This window comes from Lontra canadensis, unplaced genomic scaffold (assembly GCF_010015895.1).
Source record: "Lontra canadensis isolate GAN:19392208 unplaced genomic scaffold, GSC_riverotter_1.0 scaffold59, whole genome shotgun sequence".
Lineage (NCBI taxonomy): Eukaryota > Metazoa > Chordata > Mammalia > Carnivora > Mustelidae > Lontra > Lontra canadensis.
In genome coordinates, this window is record NW_022631053.1 from 4417463 (window position 1) to 4438774 (window position 21312).

Consider the following 21312-nt stretch of genomic DNA (forward strand, 5'->3'; position numbering starts at 1 on the left):
AACAGCCGAGGGGCCCCTTGTGGGATAACGAGGGAAGTACTGCTGACCATTTTGGCTCTGCGGTCATCTGGGACTCGCGGCTGCCATGATGGGCTGCAGTGTCCTCTGTCAAGATCGGTAATCCTATATTACCACTGGTAACATAACACCTCGAGAGCGTAATTATTATATTTGGAAGGCAGCCTTTACAGGCATTACACAAAAGAAGAAAAATAAATTAACAGGAAAATCATCAGCCTCCTGGTAAAGAAATGCAAATTAAAATGGCATTAAGATCTAGTTTTTTCCAATGTTAAATAAGCCAAGATGTTTAAATATATAATGCTCATTTATGGAAAGGGTTCTCCTTTTAATGTTGGGAAAATGAGCAGCTATTACCTAGTAAGTAATAGTTATATTCCCGATTTTCCTCTTTGTACCCTTCATAGAAGAAATGGATTACATCCAATTCCAATAGCCCCAAATTTAAAATCTTGAAACTATTCAAATCACATATTATCTTCTGATAGAGCACATTATTCGTGTGCTTCCAGGTCAGTCGTCATCTTCCACATTCAACGTAGAGAAAAGCGAGAGCAGGCGAAATCTGGACTTACCACGCCTGTCTGAAACCTCCATCAAGGATCGAATGGCCAAGTACCAGGCGGCTGTGTCCAAGCAGACCAGTTCCACCAGCTCCACAGTATGTGCTCCCCGTCATCCGTTCATTTCATCCAGCCAGTGATCAATGAGCACAGAAACTAGACATGTCTCCCAGACCCCGACCAGAGAGCCCTGCTCAATCCCTTGTCCCAAGCCACTCTCCTTCTGTGTAAACCCTACCCTAGCTTCATTCAGAATCCTTATCATGTTCTAATCCTGACTTTGCTTTCCTAGGCCTCATTCCCACCCCACTCCTTCATTGGTGCTATTACCATCTAGTAATTTCATGGAGAGTTTTCCTGCCTGTTCTGCTTAATTTTGTTGTTGTTGCTAAAAAAGTAGCTGTTAGTTTTAACAAAACACTTGTTTTTGAGGAAAGGAGGAGAGAATATTAGCAAGAAATATAGGATATATGTGACTTTAATGTGGGATGGGGAGGTTTCTTACAGGTTTTTTTGATTTAGGGGTCACATGACATAAAATAACCACTTTTACATATAATTTAGTGATTTTTGGTATATTCGCAAGATCATGCAGCTATCATCACTAATTCCAGAACATTTCCATCACCCCAAAAAGAAACCCTATACCTGTGCAGTTGCTCCCAGTTCCCCTGCCCCTCAGTCCTTCGCAACCACTAATCTGTCTTTATGGATTTACCTATTCTGGACATTTTATATAAATAAATCATACAATATATGGCCTACTTAATCCTCACTTCTTATGATGTAATGATTTTCTAAGGAAATAGAACAGTGATTAGGTAAAGGGGAGGGAGAAGCAACAGGAAGATGACATGCTCTGTAAGCATAAAAATGTGGTATTCTAAACCGAATGGAGGGTCTTTACGTTTTCGGTTTTCCTGGCCTTACCTGGCAGGCTGACACTACAGAACTCCTTAAGGAAAGATACCTGTTAAATGCCATTTATTCATACCTACACATTCATAAAAACCCTCTACATATGCATAGATATGTATCTCAAACATTTGTTCCTTCTGAGATTCAGAATACAAGCCACAAATCTCTTGGTGTCCTATGTTTTTGGTTTTTTCTTTTTAAACAAATTTGGATGATAGTATTGAATTTTATTTGTTCCCAGGCAGACTGAAATGAGTACCTATTAGAAATCAGAACTTGTATTCCAGAAATTGAGCCTTCTTTTCCTCACATTATTAAATATTCCTTCTCCAATAGTACTTATTGGTAGACTGAATCTCTGGGCAATGAATGATTTCATACTGATTTTTCACTGTGGTTTTTTAAAGAAGAGATGATGTGTATAACTTGGTTGTAAAATGGAACACTTTTATTCACCGACAGCGTGAAAGTGAGCAAAGTTAGACTTCTCTTAGAAGGAGGTCAGATCGATCGAGCAAACAGGTGATCTCTGGAGCTTATTTCCCTCATCTCAAGATTTTGCTCCTTCTCTCTGCCCTCCTGCTATAAACATTCCAACCAGGTGACTCCCGAAGTGGAAAAACCTGTTCAGTGAGGTGTTTTTTTTTTAAGTCCTAATAAGGTTTCAGCGCTGCAGTTCTCCTGCTCTGTAAATTTTAAGAGTTGAAAAGTCTTTAGGAATTCTTGTTAAAAAGTACATTTTATCTCATCCCAAAAGAATTTCTCAGGCCCCTTCCAGAGGATGGCTGTAACAAGGCGCACATTCCCTGGCATGATTCTGGAAGCAGGGCTTCAAGATGGAGTCAGGAATGAGTCCTTCAGCTGTCCTGTTGGGTTCTGCACCATTGGCTCCCAGCTCCCCCTCATGAATGCTCCTCCAGAGGGAGCCTTGTCCCTTAGTCAGGGATCCCACATCTCAACCAGGTCCTGATTGAGGCCACTCACACTGGCCCTGTGGCCATACGTGGCTTGTTTTCTTGCCCTGCCTAAAGAATCTTGGAGAACAGAAAGATACCAGACTTTCAGAAAGGTAGCAAACTAAACGTAGGAAATGTCCATATTCATCTACCACTCTATTGATTTTGGATCTAGTAGGTAAAGTTAATTTTAATATTTTCCCCAAGTGTTCTTTGCAAGGAAAAGAAATGTGATTCTGCTTACTCCTTACAATTGTATTAATGCCTGCTTTTTTATGTTGAGGTTCTGTTCTGAGAAGTAGAATAAGGTATGTCTTTAATACAGCGTATGAATTTTATGCCAAAAGAAGCATGTTTTTGAAAGTCTCGCCAAAAAGGTTGTTTTATGGTGTCATTAAATATAATTTCAGTTTTTATATGTGTGCATGATCCCTGTCTCTCTTTCCAGGCCGAGCATTTATATATATGGTCAGTATATTTTCTTAATTATTGGCACTTGGCATCTCCTTTCCCCCGCTCCAGAATGGTCTTTTCTGATAAAACTCACAAGCTTTGCATTCCCACAAGCTCTGCTGCTAGAGGAGTGAATCACAAGAACATTGTGTGCTGGGGCTGGTTTCTGTGTGTGTCTTTGTTGATATGTCTGTATTCTAATGAGCACCCAGTTTTAGACTAGTGTACAAATATTTAACTCTGAGGTGTGTGTCCACAAAACCGCTTTTGTCATTTCACTAGTCAATGGGTTTTGCTTGTGAGAATTAGGGGGTTGATTTGACCCGAGGCTTCTTAAAGGAACTTTTCTTTTACCGTTCCAAATTTATTTAATGGATGTGCTATGAAGAGCGTGGAATAGCGAGCTTTTTTTATTTTCGTTCACAGATTCTTTTTATTTTGTAGAATGACTTGAGAGCCAATGGCGGTGAAATCAGAACTCATAAGTTGGAGCAAAAGGAGAATGTGCCCCCGGATCCTGAGGTCTGCATCTCCCATCAGGTTGGAGAGAAGGTGGGTTGAAAAGTCTGATGTCCAGTTGCCAAGGAAGCATGTGTTCTAAATTAGATGCTTAAAATTAGAAACCACTCTAACTCTAGGCTGCAGAGTGTCTGGGAATTTGGTAACAGCTGCCAGGACAGATTGTCATTTTTGCAGGTCACATAATTTCAGTTGGGGAACTCCGCAACTCATAGCGGACCAAATAATGAACCTTCACTGGAAAATTCTTTCACTCAGCAGATGCTCAGAGGGTATAGCGCTTAAGTGATTTTTAGAAGTCTGTTTTGATTAGAGGTGATATCTTCAAGAAATTCATGTATTCTTCATTTAACACATTGTATGCAAGACAAGTTCATTCTTTCATCAGACTGTTTTGAAAGCAAAGCACTATGCTAAGCGTAGGAAATGCTAAGCTTAAAAGCTAAATAAGAACGAACCATTCTGTGGGGTCTTTATCTGCAAGGGAGCTAACAGAAAGAAGGGAGATGAGTAACAGGTTGGCTATCCTAAAGCAGTGTCTGACTAAGGACATTTAACCAGACTTCCTCAAGAAGGTGTTGTCTGAGCCAAGTCCTGAAGAATGCGTGGGATGACCAAGTGAATAGGGAAAGGCTGAGTAAAAAGAACGAAGGGCATTCCAGGTAGACACAAACAGAGGTTTGGAAACCAGAGGCTAGGACCCAGGGCACATAGAGGTAATGGAGAAAGCCAAGTGGAGGGAGAGGGCCAGGCCAGATCTTGAGAAGCTATATATGCCACGCTTGAGACTTTGGATAGAGTCCTGCCGAGGTGAAAAACCTTAGGAAGATTTTAAGCAAATGATATTTGTGTTTTACGTACCTATCATTAGATGAATGGCTTGGTTGGTGTACGTAACAACATTTATGACAGGTGAATTTATCATTCTCTTTGCCAGTCCATTACCCAGGTTTGGTTTTGTTTTGTTTTTGTCTTTGATCAATATGATATCCAAATGTTAAGTTAGATGAGGAGAAAGGAGCTTTCAAATATGTCACAGTGATTAATCTTAGGAGAAGAGTCATTGCTTCGGTTACACATATTGATACCCTTGAGGCCGTTCTTCCAAAAGGTGAGGAGATCGTTAACATGGATTAAGAGCAATAGTTGTCAAATTTACTGGACTATAGGAGACTTTAAAAAGCATGATATAGGGGCGCCTGGGTGGCTCAGTCAATTAAGTGTCTGCCTTCAACTCAGGTCATGATCCTGGGATCCTAGGATTGAGCCCCACATTCTCCCTCTCCCCTTGTTCCTCTCCCCTGCTCATGCTCTCTCTCTCTCTGTCAAATAAATAAATAAAATCTTAAAAAAAAAAAACATGCTGTATTGACAGAATGCCAATTAAGAACTTATGAAATCCACTACATATTTTGGACCAAAGTATGCACAGAGGAAAAATGGCCTCAGATTAATGGCTACAAAATTTGAATCTTATGATACAACAGGAAAAAAAAATTAGAAAAATTTAAATCTCTTTATTTTACAAAAACATATTACAAGTGTATATTGAAATAATGAGACAAAATACTTGGCAGCTATTTTGTAATCATAAAATCATCCAATAAATTATATATATTCTGGGGCACTTGGGTGGCTCAGATGGTTAAGCATCTGCCCTCAGCTCAGGTCATGATCCCAGAGTCCTGGGATTGAGTCCCCATCATGAATAAATAAATAAAATCTTTTAAAAAAAATTACATATATCCTTGGAACAGTGGGCTTACGCATTAGTCCCAAGAGTCACATGCCATGTATCAAGTGAGTTCTCTTTATTAGACTGCCTGGTTTTCGTATCTTTAAGTGGGAGATCGTGTCTTAAGAATAAACTGAGTTGGTGTGCCTTGCTGGCTCAGTGAGTGGAATGTGCAACTCTTGGTTGCGGGGTGGTGAGTTCAAGCCCCATGTTGGGTGTACAGATTACTTAAATATAAAATCTTTTTTTTTTTTTTTTTAAGAATAACTGAGTTAAAATGTTACATACTATAAAAAAGAAACTTAAGAGAAAAATACTGCCAGCGCTGAAATCTCCCCATCTATCCCGGGAGCATAGTTTGAGAAATGATCATCTAGAAAATAATGCTTGGATTGTCCCTAATCTAATTTTGTGTTTGCTTCTTGATTGTCTTCACACTGATTTGAAACTAGAACTCTGAGTTGAACTAGAAGATTGGAACACTGTAATTGTAACCTAAAAGGGCATCAGTGGAACTAAACCATGAATTGAGGCGTGGGTGGGGAAGAAAGGAGATAAAGACAGAACACAGTCTTCAAGTACATACTGCAGGTTCCTAAAGCTGGGGCTGCCTTCAGATTCATAAAATTTTTCAGAACCTGTTATCCTTTCAGCTATTTGCCTAGCTTTTGTTAACTGATACCCAAGAACTATTTGAACTTCAACTTGTTACAAAGGGACATTAATGCTAGGGTGAACTTTCTGAAATAGAATATTCTGTCAGGGTATTGTTCTTCCCTTTCTCCTCTTATAAACGAAATTGAGCTTTCCTTTCATAAAATGTTGAAGCAAATCTCACGTGCCCTCTCCTGGTAGTTCCTGCAGTGAGGTCAGCTGGTTGGGCATGTGCAATGATGTCATGATTGGCAGTAAGTTTACCCTGCAGGTTCAAGGTGACCAAAATTAGAGGTGAGAGAGGAACATCCTGGGATGGATGCACCTACTAATTAACAAGAATTGAAGAGCTTGTAATTTCTTTCATATCATTAAATGGATAATGCATGTAAAGTGATCATTCCAATACTTGGCACATACTAAACACTCAGTAAATGTTGACTATTATTATATTGGTTTGCTCTATGCCATGTCAGAATTACTGTAATGAAAACAGAGTGGGGGCACCTTGTTGGCCCGGTCTCAGTTCAGGATCTTGATCTCAGGGTCCTGAGTTCAAGCCCTGCATTGGGCTCTATGTTGGGTGTGGAGCCTACTTAAAAAGAAAAAAAAGAGAGAGAGAGAGAGAATAATGAGAAAAAACAACCTTGCAAAAATTCAGGTGCAGTCAGCCAATGACTTAAACTCCTTTGTGAATTTCTTCACTACATTAGACATCCTGACAGAAACACTCAGCATTGCCATAAAATCCCTGACATCTGAATGAAAGACGTTTACACGAAGACTACACATTGGGTCACCTACTGACCCTTCATGACTTTGAGTGCGATGGAAGATACCCAAAAGGCCTAGCTAGATCTGCCGTTTTGTTAAGCAATGCCATTTTGAGACTGGGATTAAAAAGAAAAACTAACCTTGAAGATGATACCAGAGGTTGGGTTTTGGTCAGTTTGCCTTTTGGCTATCAAAAGGTCTTCAGTACTTGTAAGCTTGTTTCAGCAGAATGTAACTGGTTGGGAAATAAGGAATTACGAAGCTAAAGGATTAAGAATAGTTCCTACTGTAAAGACTTCATCTCGCCTTGGAGTGAGTTATAGTTCTATGGTAAGGAGCTCTGTTCTCTGTGATAGAGGGTTTTGTTTTGCCCTTTTTTTTTTTAATTTGACAGTAGAAAGATATGGTTTAGAAGTTCTTTTATAAAGGGAGATGATGCACACTTTTGGCAGCTGAGTGCAGTCTATTTCTCCCGTTACTCTGTAATTGAGAGGCATGTTAATATCCTCATAAAAGACATTTTGCTGCCTCTTGTTTAAATGCTCAGCTGTTCTGGGGCCCGTTATTTCCCCTAGGCAGCCAGTGACTGACTAGAGTCAGCAGGTTTTTATGGCATTAACAGCAGTCTACTCTTTTATTTTTAATGTGATTCTTAATCCCTCCCTTTTGTAGGTTTCTGCAACTGAGAATAGCCTGGCAGTCCGTTCCACGCCTGCTGAAGATGACTCCCGTAAGCATTTGTTCTTAGATCTGGAGGATGAGGTTCTTGTTCTGTATTCTGTATTTGGTCTAGGAATGTCCCCTTTGCTGGCAGTGCTGCGAATGCAACATATTAAACCCAGCAATTGAGCTGATCAAATCTTTCACTTGGTATTAAGGACTTACGCTTGCATACCCTTCACACATTCCATGGCTTAGGGAGAAGTTAAGCTCAATATGATTAACTTGGGGCAAACCGAATAGTTTTGGTCCTTCTCTCATCGAAAGTATCCTGCCTTTTGTATCAAACCTTTTCAGGGTTCAAGCTGTAAAAACCAATTTTGAAGTTTCATTTTAACAGGAGTTTGGCCAAGAAGGATTTTATTTATTTACAGGGATAAAGAATTGGCATTCTTTTTCAAAAATATATTTTTCTTGGGGCACCTGGGTAGCTCAGGTGTTAAGCATCTGCCTTCGGCTCAGGTCATGATCCCAGGGTCCTGGAATCAAACCCCGAATCAGGCTCCCTGCTCAGCGGGAAGCCTGCTTCTCCCTCTCATTTTCCCCCTGCTTGGGTTCCCTCTCTCCCTCTGTGTCAAATAAATAAATAAATAAAATCTTAAAAAAATTTTTTTTTCTTTTAAAAATATCTTTCTCTGCTTACCTACATGTGTACCACAGTCCACCTTCTAGCCTGATTCTAGAGATTTTCCTGTTGGTGCTGAATTTTATCACCTTTTTATCCATTTCAAGCCTCACTTCTCCCAAAAACAGAAACCTTTCTGGGTTTTTTTCTTTCATTCTTTACTATATCCACTTTTGATTTTGATTTTCAGTGTTTTTTTTTTAAGATACACGTGGATTTCTGGGACGCCTGGGTGGCTCAGTTGGTTAAGTGTCTGCCTTCGGGTCAGGTGGTGATCAGGGTCCTGGGATGGAGCCCACATCTGGCTCCCTGCTCAGCAGGGAGTCTGCTTCTCCCTCTGCCTGCTGCTCCCCCTGCTTGTGCTCTCTCTCTCTGTCTCTGTACCTGACAAATAAATGAGTAAAAAAAGTCTTAAAAAATTAAAAAATTTATATATGTGGATTTCTAGCTTCTCCCCAGGTTTACTTCACTAGACATTGAAAACTCAGCAACTAAAATAGAAATATGAATTCAACAAATATCTAGTAAATTGTAACTTAAAATTTCAGAGAGAAATTTGCTACTTGAATCCAAGAACATTCCTTTTGCAGTCATTTTGCTTGGACTAGAAATTTTCCTGAGTTTTGACTAGGTTTGCAAAACATTTGAAAAATAAGCCTTAACTTTTTAGTACTTTGTTGACCTAACTCTAGATTTTAAGGAATTCTTTTATTGTTCCTTAGTAGTACTTTTCTGTGTCTGCTCAGTTTTCCACACAATGACTATATTGGCAGAAAATTAACTTATGTAGGTGACACATCAATGATTATGAAAAAAGCTTCATGAAGCCTTTTTCCATAATCTCTATCCATAGATATTTGTTATAGGACTGACCAAAAAGATTGTGTCAAATTGCACACACACACCCACATGTGCACATGTGTGGGTCTGGGTGAGGGTGTGCGTGTGCAGTAGGAAGTTTATATCCTCACAATCCATCATTTTTCCAACTTCAGTTGAAGCATCCCAAAAGGAGTTATTGGGGGTGCTAACTACCAAAAAGGTCATTAACATCTACAAACAGCCTTTTTAAAAAAATTTAAATTCAATTAATTAACATATGGTATATTATTAGTTTCAGAGGTAGAGTTTAGTGATTCATCAGTCTTACATAATACCCAGTGCTCATTACATCATGTGCTAAAAAAAGGCTTTAAAAATGACAAATCGGGGTGGGGGGGGGGACAGGGTAGGAGGGAGAGCATGGGCAGAAAGTTCTATAGATCGGGTGATTTGGATTTCTGCAGTGTATGGCAAAGGGTGAGAAAGCCTCCCAGCTCAGAACTTAAGAGCATAACTTTTAGTATTAGAAGAGCTGTGTTCTCCTGGTATTGAAAAGTTCTCTTTGGTGTCCAACTTCTGCTTTGGGGAGGAATTATTTCTGAGACTTCCCTTGAGGTATTATAAAATGTCTTCCTTTTGTAACTCAAGCAGGTAACTCCCAGTTCAAGAGTGAGGTCCAGCAGCCTGTCCATCCCAAGCCACTAAATCCAGATGCCAGAGCCTCCAGCCTCTCTGAAAATTCCCCTCCCAAAGTGGTGAAGGTATGGTGGCTATTTCTCTCAGAGCCTTTAGACATGGTTTACTAGTAAAGCTCATTGCACCTTACATCATTATGTTCATTATCACCCGTTTTTGCTTTCCTGGGGATGAAAACATCAAGTAAGAGCATACTTAAGCCAGTCTCTTACGCTGGAAATCTTGTTCTTCTGCTCAGATGTTTGAGCCAGGAGGGGAGAGGTTCAGTAATAACTTTCAGTTTGAAATCTGGAAAATTCATGAAAGTTTTAGGGAAACCCAAAGTTAAAGAAAATGATGTGGGATCTATTTATTTAAAAAAAAATTTTTTTTTTTTTTGAGGGGAAAAAATGCCCAAGTCCATAAATCTGTGAATGGGCAAAAGACCACAAAATGGGAAATTCAAGAAATCTGTTAAACTAAATCAGCCCATTGGATGGGGATGTGCATGTCAGCTTAGAGAGAGTGGCCCCCTGGTCTGAAGAACTTGACTATAACATGATTGGTGGTTAGCTTCTTTAAAAAAAGAATGTGTACGTTGCAGTGGGGGTTGGCCAGCCCATTTGCTGTAAAATGGGGCACTCAATAACATTCATACTAGGATATATAATATTAGATGTTAAGGAATGTATAAAAGTTTTGTACCCTAAGAAAACTTTACTAGGCCACTCAATCTCTGGCCACCTTTTATTCATCAGTTTTTAAAAACAGTCTTTTCCCATATATTTATATGAATAAATATATACTCATAAAAGAAAAGTTAAAAATAAAAAAACACTCAATACCTACTTTAGACTTCATTACCTGACTTGTTATAATGAAATGCTTTGCTAATGTGGTGCAAATTTAGCCACATGGATTAATAACCAAACATAGGCACACTTCTTTAGTGTCTTTCTCCTCTGGTGCTCTCTTAAGTAGGTTGGTTTTGTTTAGAAAGTTTTGACATTTCAAAGAAAGGCTACAGTAGATAGAATTGGTGTGTTGATGGTTTGTAACGGCCCCAGTCCCCAACCTCCTGGACCCATCAGCTGTGCTTGTACCTCTCAATTGTGGGCATGACTGGTGCTTTGATGAAAGTTCAAGTGCACAAAAAGGAGGAAGAGAAGAGGACATAGATGAAAATTCCGAACAAAAGGAGAAAAGGGGACAATCTGGGACTGAAAAGGCGAGTTAAAAAAGGGAAAGGGGCGGAGTGAAGAATATAAATGAGAACTTTATGGGAAGCTGAGATTCATGAGCAGATTCATGAGATTGAAGAGCAGAGGGTGAAGAAAGTAGCAAGAGAAAGCAGGTAAAGGAAGGAAGGACGGAGTTACAGTGATTGAGCTGCCCATTGTATTCAGCATGACCCCCCTCTTCTGATGGCCTTAAAGTCCAGCTCATGCTGTCATCAGCACTTTGTCCAGTATCTGGAGCCCAACAAAGTAGCAAATGCTGTGGGGTTAATTTCTTCTCCAACAGCAACCCTGCCCAGAAGTGAGTCCTTGAGTTGTGGTTGTGGATAAAGAACAAGCCAGTAAATCTGACTTCGCCATGGACTGGGGGCTTAGGGAAATTCCATGGTTTGTCTAAAAATTAAAATCTGTTCTTGAGGATCTGTGAATTCTCAGCCTAGGCTTGTTTCCCTCCCTCAACTGCTAGGTCAGACCTCTTGGTACTAGGTTGAACTTTTGAGGTCTCTCCTTGATTCAGACTCCAGGGTCTTAGCTGCTGAGTGCTGAATGACAGAGTGCACCTCACTTAGGTCCTCCCTAGCATACATGGGATGAGGGGAGGTGGAGATGAAGCTCCCCCTGTACCTGTCCGAGACCCAGCCCTGTTCTTTGGCCCCGGACACTCAGCAGGAGAATGCAGACAGGCCTGCTTTCACCAGACAGACACTTCAGGTTTTGAACATTGTGTAAAGACTGGAGTAAATGGGCCTGGCTCCTGTGTTTGCCTGTGGTCCAAAGCTCAAATGATTACAGATGGGACTCCATCACATCTCCACTTTTATCTAAGGGTAGTTTATTTTCTCCTCCTCACATTTATCCTTTACATTCTGAAGGCAAGTGTGTATATATATACGCTTCAGTGTTTATAGGAAGACCTTCTGGCGTCACTGGTCTCACGGCTATAGACCATGCGACAGAAGTTGTTTCTCCACTTGGGGAAATTACATACAGCCCAGAATAAACTTGTTCACTCAGAATAGATTTCTAGGCCCCACACATACTGGAAAAACTGTTCCTTAGTGCCTATCTGTCTTTTGTTGAAAAATGGGACATCTGAGGTAGAGATTCAATTCATTTCAAACTTTAGCTTGGTAAAGTAAAAAAAATAAAATAAAATGATACTAGTCTTTACAAGTAAGAGTTTTATTTGTGTCTTTTGAACACTGGTTAGATGGCTCAGTTGATGAGACGTGGTGCTAATGAAATTGAAGTTGCAGGTTCATACTAAAAAAAAACAAAAACAAAAACAAAAACAAAAAACAGTCTGGGAGCGGAGCTCAGTGGACCCTATGAGGTAGATCAGGAACTTTCTACTCAAGAGACCCAGAGGTCTTGTAGGCTTTAAGTCCTTCTACTGAGAGAAGTTATCCCCTAAATGTTTCTAGGGTGGGGAGGATAGAGAGGAAGAAGCTAAGGAGATGTGGCCAGCTCTGGGAACACCCACTTGCCCTCACTAGGACAGCCAAGGCTTCCTTGACTGGTCCTGCTGAAGGATGTGGAGAGAAAACATGGCAGACTGCATGAGAGGACACACTCTGGCACCCTGTCTGTGCCCTGCTGGCTGTCCCTTCCTCTATGGACAGGGTAGGAGGTTTTATGCTATTTTGCAAAGCCATTAGAATTATGCTGGAAGGACATCTAGAATTGTTTCTTACTATCTCCATTATTCCTGCTTTATCAGAGCACAAACCTTTCCCCCACATGTAGAGCTGTCTGTTTAAGATGGGAGTATCTCCAAAATGCTGTCAAAAAGAGTTTCACGGAAAGCCATGGGGAAGGGTTAAGGCTGCATAGAGCTGGCCCATCCGTTTACTGTATATGAAGAATTTCAGTTTAATTACCTAGATATTTTGCACAGATGGGAAAGGAGGGAATGAAAGGCATTTTGTGGTGTTCTGAGGAATGGAAGCCTGACATCAATACAGAATTTTCTTCTGATTTCACCATGTCCAAAGGCTATTTAGCTTCACTGACTCTTGCCAGGTCTCTCCCCGTATATATGTATGTTGTTTATATATATTACATATACATATAAATATAAATGTATCTATAATCTCCAAACTAGAGCTTTCATTAGACTGAAATAGGTGTATAAGATAAGAGGGTGAAAGAACATAGGGGAAGTCGTACACATTTATTAGAAAAATAGCTTTGCATAGATGCTGATCAACAGAGGGCCTGTAAGATCCCTCATATGGGAAAGACATGACAGTGTTTATGAACATCAGTTATGTAAATATTACTACCACCCAGAGATACTATCTACATATTTGAATTTGAAACAAAGTGAGGACTGTAGTTTGGTTCAAGCTGCTAGAGGGAGATTATTTTCATTTGGGTTAGCATCTGCTCTCCTCCCCAAAGAGTTCCCTTTAGTTACGGAAAATCAGCACGCCAGGACAATTTAGAAAATGCTCTATTGGTTTGTGAATCAAGAGTTCTGAGTTTTAATTTTAATTCTGTTACTGACCGTGGGAGCTTTGATAAGGAACAGTGCTGTCGTTTCTACACGTGAAAAAGAGTGAGGGAGGAGAGATGAAAAACATCTGACCTAGGGAAAAAATATATCTTAAAGATAAAAAATAATGTCTAAAATTCTAATACTGGCAGTATTAGAATTAAAATTTCAGTTTAATTACCTAGATATTTTGCACAGATGGGAAAGGAGGGAATGAAAGGCATTTTGTGGTGTTTTGCCGTGCCAAGTCCAAGCATACCATGAAGGCATGGGTAGGATATTTGCCAGGCCTACCATAATGGTAGAGATTTTTGGGCACTGACTCTGCTTCCTGTCGTCTGAATAGACATGGGGGCAATTACAGAAAAGTGGCTGAGAGCCCGGGACAGAGGAAGTAAAGGGAAGGCACAGACGTCACCACTCTGATTTGGCATATTACCAGATTGGGATCCTCTTGACTTTATGAAACTGGAAAGCCCTTGGGCAGCTGCGATATAAACATTAAATAATATTGGAAAAGGTCTATGTAAAAACCGGGTAGGAATAATGGGCCTCTGCTAGGTCTGGTTAATTAGAAGCTTGTGGTTAGTCAGGTGTTTGGGCTAGCAGTCAATTAATTTGATGTTAAGGAGGGGTGGCTTTTCACTAGGGTGGGTGAAGGCTCCTTTCAAGGGAGAGCCCTTGTGGGTCAGGTGTGGGAGGCAGTAAGACACTAAAGAATTGTTAATGAGACACTCCTTGTGTGGGTGAAGGCTCAGAACAGCTCTCTCTCCTGAGCTGGGCCAGGTTCCAGCCTCAGGTAGACAGGAGTGAGGCTGCTTTTGCCCACAATTAGCAGAATTACTTGAAAAGTCAAGAAAATGTGGTCTTATTCTTGGATCTGAGTCTGTACCTGAGTTTCAGCTCAGCCGCAGTGAAGCGCCCCAGGGCCCCCCCCAATGCTGTGTATTCACCGAAGGTTCCTGTTTGTCTCTTGCAGCTTCTGCTTCCTGCTCCTCGGGTACCTAATCTCTGCTCCTGCCTTCCACTTTCCTCCTAACGTGAGCTCAGCTTTCAGCTTTCTCTCAGGTTTTCCTTTCTGTTCCCGGGGCCGCACCCTCCTTCAGTGTGTCCTCTGTGTGTGTATGATGGAAGGCGGGCTCCAGATCTCTCCATTGGGAATGAGCACAGTCACACCCCTCTCCTCTTGGACCCTGGGAGAGTCCTGTCTCCTGCTCTGTCTTTACTGCCCAGAAGGAATGCTGTCCTCCTAAGTCAAGGGCTCAAAATGCGGAAGCTACCGTGCAGCTGAAAAAGAGTTTCAGTCTGAGAAATAGATACATTTGGCCTCTGACTTTTACATCATGTGAATTGTGATCTGCACCAGGTCTCTCCCATGCTGTCAACTGTACTGTTACACCCAAATTTTATTTTGCATTTTAATGTATTTCCTGCTTGCTAGACAAGGACCTAGTTCTTTTTAGAGAAAACCTAATTAAAACTATGCAGTGACATCTCCACTGAGTCCTATCTTGTTAGAAGTGTCCATGTAAGAATTCTGAGCTCCAGATAAGGCCCTGATTGCTTCCAACAGCATTCAGTCATAATAATATTTGATCATATTTAAATACCTCCCTTGTGCTTGATAAACTAGGTTGAACTTGTCTTTGACTATTTAAGTTTTTCTTTTTAGGGCTCTAACCTTAGGAATGGAAGGGGGCTGTTGAGGAGCCATTTCCATTCAGTTCTTTTCCTTCGTTCTTCAATCCCTTGGTGCTATTTGGGAGTTTACCACTAAACTCTATTAAACTCCCTTTTATAGAGATTTCCCTTTATGGCTTTTTTTTTTTTTTTTTTGCCCATTTTCTACTTTTGTTTCTTGTCTGGATCCATTTGGGAAACGATTCCTATTTTTTGCTTTACCTCCTGGTGAATCATGTAGCAACTGAACCAGCAGTCTGAATTTTTTATGGAACTATTTCCAGGTTTTTTTTTAAATGAAAATTCTATCTTGCCCATAACCTGGTTTATTTTTGGCTTATCTTAACCATTCAAGTCCTAGACCTTGGTACTAATTTGCATTATTTACCACCACGCAGGTCTTGGCTGCCAGAGCACCACCAGCCCCCCGTCCCACCTCCCACTCAGGTGATTGTAAGAGCTTCCTGCGACCTTAACGCAAGCTGCTCCTGCATTTGCTGGAAAGGTGTTTCTGCTGGAGCAAGTCAAGAGTTATTTACAAATACCTAGGGTCTTCTTACCCCCAGTCCCTAGTAGCCCAGTAACCATTTCTTAAGTAAAAACTTGCCTTTTGGGAATTCTTACTTTCATCAGTGCTATAATATGACCTATTTTATTTTCTTTAGGATTGGGATTACCAGCTGAAAGAGCTGTGCTCACCCTGCTCTTATTCCACCCTTTATAGACAGTTTGTGAATTCCCAGTCTGTTATGACTTTTCACTCCCCATTACAATAGTTTTCTCCATTGTTTTTTGGGGGGTTTTGTTTGCTTGTTTTTTAAGTAGGCTCCATGCCCATCATGGGGCTCTAACTCACAACCCGGAGATCAAGAGTTCTCATGCTCTCCCACCTGTGCCAGCCAGATTGGTTTCTGAGAAAATTATAGAACCTATAGCTTTGTTGGGCTATGCTTTCTTCTGGAGTCCTAATGAAATAGTTTGTCTCTTTAAAATTAATTACATTTACATGTCAGTTTTGACTTACTTAAAAATATTGTGCCTAATGGATAAAATATTATGCTAAGTCAAGATTATAAATGGCGAACACTAAAAGATGCTTTATCAAATTGTCTTTTCCCAATTCCCAAAGTCCAGTGCTTTTCCTCTCCTTTAAATTTATCCCCTTCCGAATCTGTTCTTGTAAAAGTCTGTCCTGCTTTTACCAGGCACTTGAATCAAACAAACTTCCGTGTGTGATGACATTTTCTCCTAATTTCTTGTCTGTGAAACCATTTTATGTGTACTTCTGTGTGTATGTGGTGGCCTGTCCAAGCCTTCCTCTGCAGTCCTGCCTCAGTGGCTGCTACACGTGGGGCAGCCAGCCAGTCAGGGAAAGGGATGCAGGAGAGCTTCCTGGCCTTAAAGAGTCAGCCGATAGAATCATAACAGGCTTAGTGTTCCTATTAGAATGGACAGGTAAGGGAGCCCTTAGCTAACAAAGTAAAACCAGGGCACATCTCAGCAGAGGAAGAACTCATCCTTGCCTGTGCTAACGCTACCCTTTTCCTTCTAGAAGTTTCAGACACCTGCAAGAGAGACTTGTGTGGAATGTCAGAAGACAGTCTATCCAATGGAGCGTCTCTTGGCCAACCAGCAGGTGTTTCATGTCAGCTGCTTCCGTTGTTCCTACTGCAACAACAAACTTAGGTAAGCCAACCAGAGTGCGCTATCTCTCTGTCGCTGGACCACAGGAAGGAGTCATTGGCTTTTATAGCTCTGCTACTAGAAGCTCTTGTACAAAGACTGCGCTGTTAAAGGTCCTTGAAGAAAGTAAAAAGTACCATTTAGTAACAAGTATTTCATATCAAGTGAGAGTGATGTTTGGAACTTCTTGGTACATTGATATTTTAATTTACATGTTTAATTTATGTGGAGCTTAAATCCTATGGGTGGCAGGTAAAACCCCCTATGACTTAATTTAGTAGAATATCCCTCTTTGGTCTCACAGAATCATAAAGTTAGGAAATCTTGGGGCGCATGGGTGGCTCTGTTGGTTGAGCCACTGCCTTTGGCTCAGGTCATGATCCCAGGGTCGTCCCGCATTAGGCTCCTTGCTCAGTGGGGAGCCTGCTTCTCTCTCTGCCTCTGCCTGCCTCTCTGCCTGCTTGTGTGCTCTCTCTCTCTCTGATAAATAACTAAATAAAATCTTTTTTAAAAAAAAATAAATAAAAAATTTAAAAAAGTTAGGAAATCTTAAGAGTATACTTGTCGGGGTGCCTGGGTGGCTTAGTTCGTTGAGCGTCTGCCTTTGGCTCAGGTCATGATCCTGGAATCCCAGGATTGCGCTCCACATCAGGCTCCCTGCTCAACAGAGAGCCTGCGTCTTCCCCTGCCACTCACCCCACTCTTGCTCTCTCTCTTTCTCAAATAAATAAAATACTTTTAAAATTTTAAATAAAATTTTTAAAATAAAATCTTTAAAAAAAAAAGTATACTTGTCTAAGTCCTTACATGTCCCAAACTGTATAATTGGTAATAACAGTAATAATAGACCTTAAAGAGCATGTATTTTTTTGTATATTGTTTCCTTTGATTTCTGAGAAAATAATTATAATTTCTTCCACATAACTCAAAGTATGGATAGAAATGTGACAAACTGGGGCTCCTGGTGGCTTCAGTGAGTTAGGTGTCGAACTCTTGATTTCTGCTCAGGTCACGATCTCGGAGTTGTGAAATCGAGCTCCGTGTTGGGCTAGTTGCTCAGCGTGGAGTCTGCTTGTCCCTCTGCCCTCTGCTCCTCCGCCCCCTCACCCCTGCCCGAGCTCACTTTCTCAAATAAATAAATAAAATCTTTAAAAAAAAAAAGATCTGTGACAAATTGGGGACATACTCCATATTAACTCATTTAAATCAGAGAGTCTTAGAGAAATAAGTAACTAGGATGCCACTTTCCCCAGCTTTCTTTCCAGAGCAAGCATTCCTTATAAGATATTACCTAGTTCCAGTGTAAGATAGCTCTAGCTCCACAACTTTCCCTCCTATTGAGCCAAAATGTGCCTCTGTAACTTCTTCTCGTTGTTTCTTTTTCTGCCCCTGGTATTATTTTTTTTTTCTCCAAAGCATATTTTTCTATGTTTCTGAATTTTTACATCTCTTCTGTGGAAATGCTATTATTTTTATATCTCCTTTAAAATGTGTTGCCCTGCAAGAGACACCAAATCTCCTAAAGGCCTGTCCAGCACTGATATTAGAGTAGATTTCCTTCCTGGCTGCTGCTTGCTGGGCTGCTGTTCACCATATCCAGGCATATCTAGTGAGAACAGACCATTTGCAGGGCATTATACCTACTCCTGTAGAGATGTCCTTTTAAATTATAACACAAAAGGGGAACAAGGAAAATGATACAACTTTGTACAAAGGGATATCATTGTAAGTAGTTATAGATTGTAAATAGGAAATCTGTGAGTGGTCAGAGACAGGTGGGCTTATCTAGGGAAGACTTCCTGGAAGAAATAATGTTTTTTGACAGTTTTCACAGAGGGGAGTGAAGCCATTTGAAAATAGGAAGATATACCACATGAAAGAATGTCTTGTGAAAGTTCAGGCCTAGAAATGAACATGTTTTTATAAGGGTAGTAAAACACATGGGCTTGAAAGGGAGGGGGTAAAGAATTCTAGGTGGTCAATGTCCTTTTAAAGATACTTTCTAAGATATTAGCATCTTCTGAAAATACTGCAGTTGCCAGATTTCAGCCTGCTAGTATAAATAAGAGTATACAGGTCTACTAACTTTATGCTCTTTTTCTTTTAACAACAGTCTAGGAACATATGCATCTTTACACGGGAGAATCTACTGCAAGCCTCACTTCAATCAGCTCTTTAAAGCTAAAGGCAACTACGATGAAGGCTTTGGGCACAGACCACACAAGGATCTGTGGGCAAGCAAAAATGAAAATGAAGGGGTTTTGGAGAGATCAGCCCAGCTTCCAAATGCAGGCGAGACCCCTCAGAGCCCAGGGGTAGAAGATGCCCCCATTGCTAAGGTGGGTGTGCTGACAGCAACCATGGAAGCCAAGGCCTCCTCTCAGCCAGAGAAGGAAGACAAGCCAGCGGAAACCAAGAAGCTAAAGATTGCCTGGCCGCCTCCCACTGAACTTGGTAGTTCAGGAAGTATCTTGGAGGAAGGGATCAAAGTATCCAAACCCAAATGGCCTCCTGAGGATGAAATCAGCAAGCCTGATGCTCCTGAGGACGTCGATCTGGATCTGAAGAAGCTAAGACGATCTTCTTCACTGAAAGAAAGAAGCCGCCCATTCACCGTAGCAGCTTCATTTCGAACCACTTCGGTCAAGAGCCCAAAAATCTTGTCCCCACCTATAACGAAAGGCTGGAGCATGTCAGAGCAGAGTGAGGAGCTGATAGGAGGAGCTACAGCAGAAAGGAAACAAGTGGAAAATGCCCATACCTCCGAGAAGAATGGTAGTGTGGGAAAAACAACCTGGCAAAACCAGGAATCTAGAGGAGGGGAGATGGGGGGAAGAAGTAAGGAAGATCATAGTTTTGAGATGGGGAGTGAGAATCTTACAGAAAATGGTGCAAACTTAGATGAAGATGAAGGAAGCCTCAAGCAGCAGTCTCCACTAGAACCCAAGTCTACAAATTGGTCCAGCTTTGCAGATGATACCTCCCCGAAGGAATTCTCTACCCCAAGTCAGAAATCCCAGGATGTGGGATTGTGGGAGGAAGAAGTAGTTCAAGAGCTGTCTGTGGAGGAACAGATAAAGAGAAATCGGTACTATGATGAGGATGAGGATGAGGATGAGGAATGACAGGCCACAAGTGGTGCTGGGCCTTAAATTTGTGTTCGTGTTAGTGAGCCTCTGCCCTTTCTCACAGTGATGCACGTACACAGGTATCTTAGCATGAACTGTAATTTATATGCAAGTAATTTTGGAAGAGTTCTTAAAAAAAAAAAAATCCCATACTGCAGCTTAAGTGAACCAATTCTAAGTTCTAGAGATAATTACTTAAGTCCTCTATTTTAGCAATGATAATATACGTAAGTGCTTTAAGGTCTTATGGTGAGGGGGGTAATATGCCAACTGATAAGTCCAGACTCCACTGTATTCCCAAAAGGCAATATAAAAATAGATGATTACAAGCACATTGTTACGCTAAAAATTCAACTATGGAATTAGGGAACGTACAGAAGGGGTTTAGAGACCTAAACATTATGACTGAATGCACTTTAGTATAAAGGGCACAGTTTGTATATTTTTAAATGAGTACCAATTTAATTATTTAGTATTCGTCTGTTAAGAGATCCAATATTTAATCTTTAAAACATTTTTTAGGTTAATTTTCTTACTTTGATAGATATGGGGGATTTATTGCTATGCATCCTTTTCTCTAAATAATATCCTGAACTGGATTCTTGAGATATAACACCACCATTCTTTGGGGGCACTTGAGCACATTTGGTGCTTGGGGAGATCCACTGTCTCTCCTATAAGCTCTGGTATTTGCCAGGGAAGTTTGACTAGACCCCAAATGATTGCTTTCTTCTTTGGTAGTCTCTATGCAGCTCCTAATATACTGAAAGCTGCAATATTTTTATAAGATCTTTTGTATTGTTGTTTGCCATGTTGCATGTTAAAGCAAAAGTGAGGAGTTTAAAGGAGGAATAACAGAAAAAACTGCCTTAAACCGCTTGAGCCCACACTTCCAGACCCGATATTCCACTTCTGATATCCCCTTTCTGGGACACTAGTTTTTTTTTTAATATTTACCAGCTCTGAAATGTATTGATTTTTATGGCAAACGGTATTTCCAGGGTGCAATTAAACCAATTATAGGCCTTTTTCGGGAAGATGGTTTTCTAGTAGTTAAGTTTCAGACCATTATAAACTTGAGTACATTTGTTGTACATAATTGATATTCCAAATCTATGTGGGGGAGAGAGGTATTTTAAGCTACAGACTTTTCTTTGTACTCCCTTTTTAGAGATTTAACTCTAATATTTTTTAGAGATGTAAAATATTCTGCTCTCTTACAGTCTTGCTTAGTCTGAAACATTTTTATTCAATAAAGCTTTTAATTTACATTTGAACTTTTCGGTGTTCCTTTCCCATTTTTTTTTTTACGTTGTGACAGTCTCCCAGGACCTCCTTTTACTTGAGTGGTTTGGAAAGAAAAAGCAAATGGGTCTGGTGCATTTTAAGTGAAGATAAGTGTTATGAGTATATCTCACCACTAGGTGGTGGTGTTGGGTCGATCATGGGTGCTCATCTGTCCTAAAGGAGGACAAATTTTTCTTAAAAATTGAGGGCAACTTGTCAAGAAAATTAGTGTGTACATTCAAAATGAGCTGTTTGTTTTAGCCATTCAAAATCGGTTAGTGGTTTTTTATTATTCATTGTACTCAACATTTAACAATTCACCTTGCAATTATGCCTAACATGCTAAAGGGAATTTCCAAAGGCC

At 40.5% G+C, this 21312-nt stretch overlaps 1 protein-coding gene across 4 annotated transcripts in view; it reads left to right on the forward strand.

Annotated features, from left to right (window-relative positions):
- The window catches only part of LIMA1 (LIM domain and actin binding 1), an 89783-nt gene extending 68845 nt beyond the window's left edge, over window positions 1–20938 (forward strand). For 2 of the 4 annotated variants that reach the window (XM_032876820.1, XM_032876818.1), the window contains 6 exons: window positions 534–682; window positions 3356–3463; window positions 7266–7323; window positions 9409–9521; window positions 16403–16536; window positions 18647–20938. In XM_032876820.1, the coding sequence (XP_032732711.1) occupies window positions 534–682; window positions 3356–3463; window positions 7266–7323; window positions 9409–9521; window positions 16403–16536; window positions 18647–19658 (1574 nt within the window). In that variant the 3' untranslated portion in view covers window positions 19659–20938. The remainder of the gene's footprint in view (window positions 1–533; window positions 683–3355; window positions 3464–7265; window positions 7324–9408; window positions 9522–16402; window positions 16537–18646) is intronic. The other 2 variants (XM_032876817.1, XM_032876819.1) reach the window with 1 other exon arrangement.
- Window positions 20939–21312: the final 374 nt, after the last annotated feature.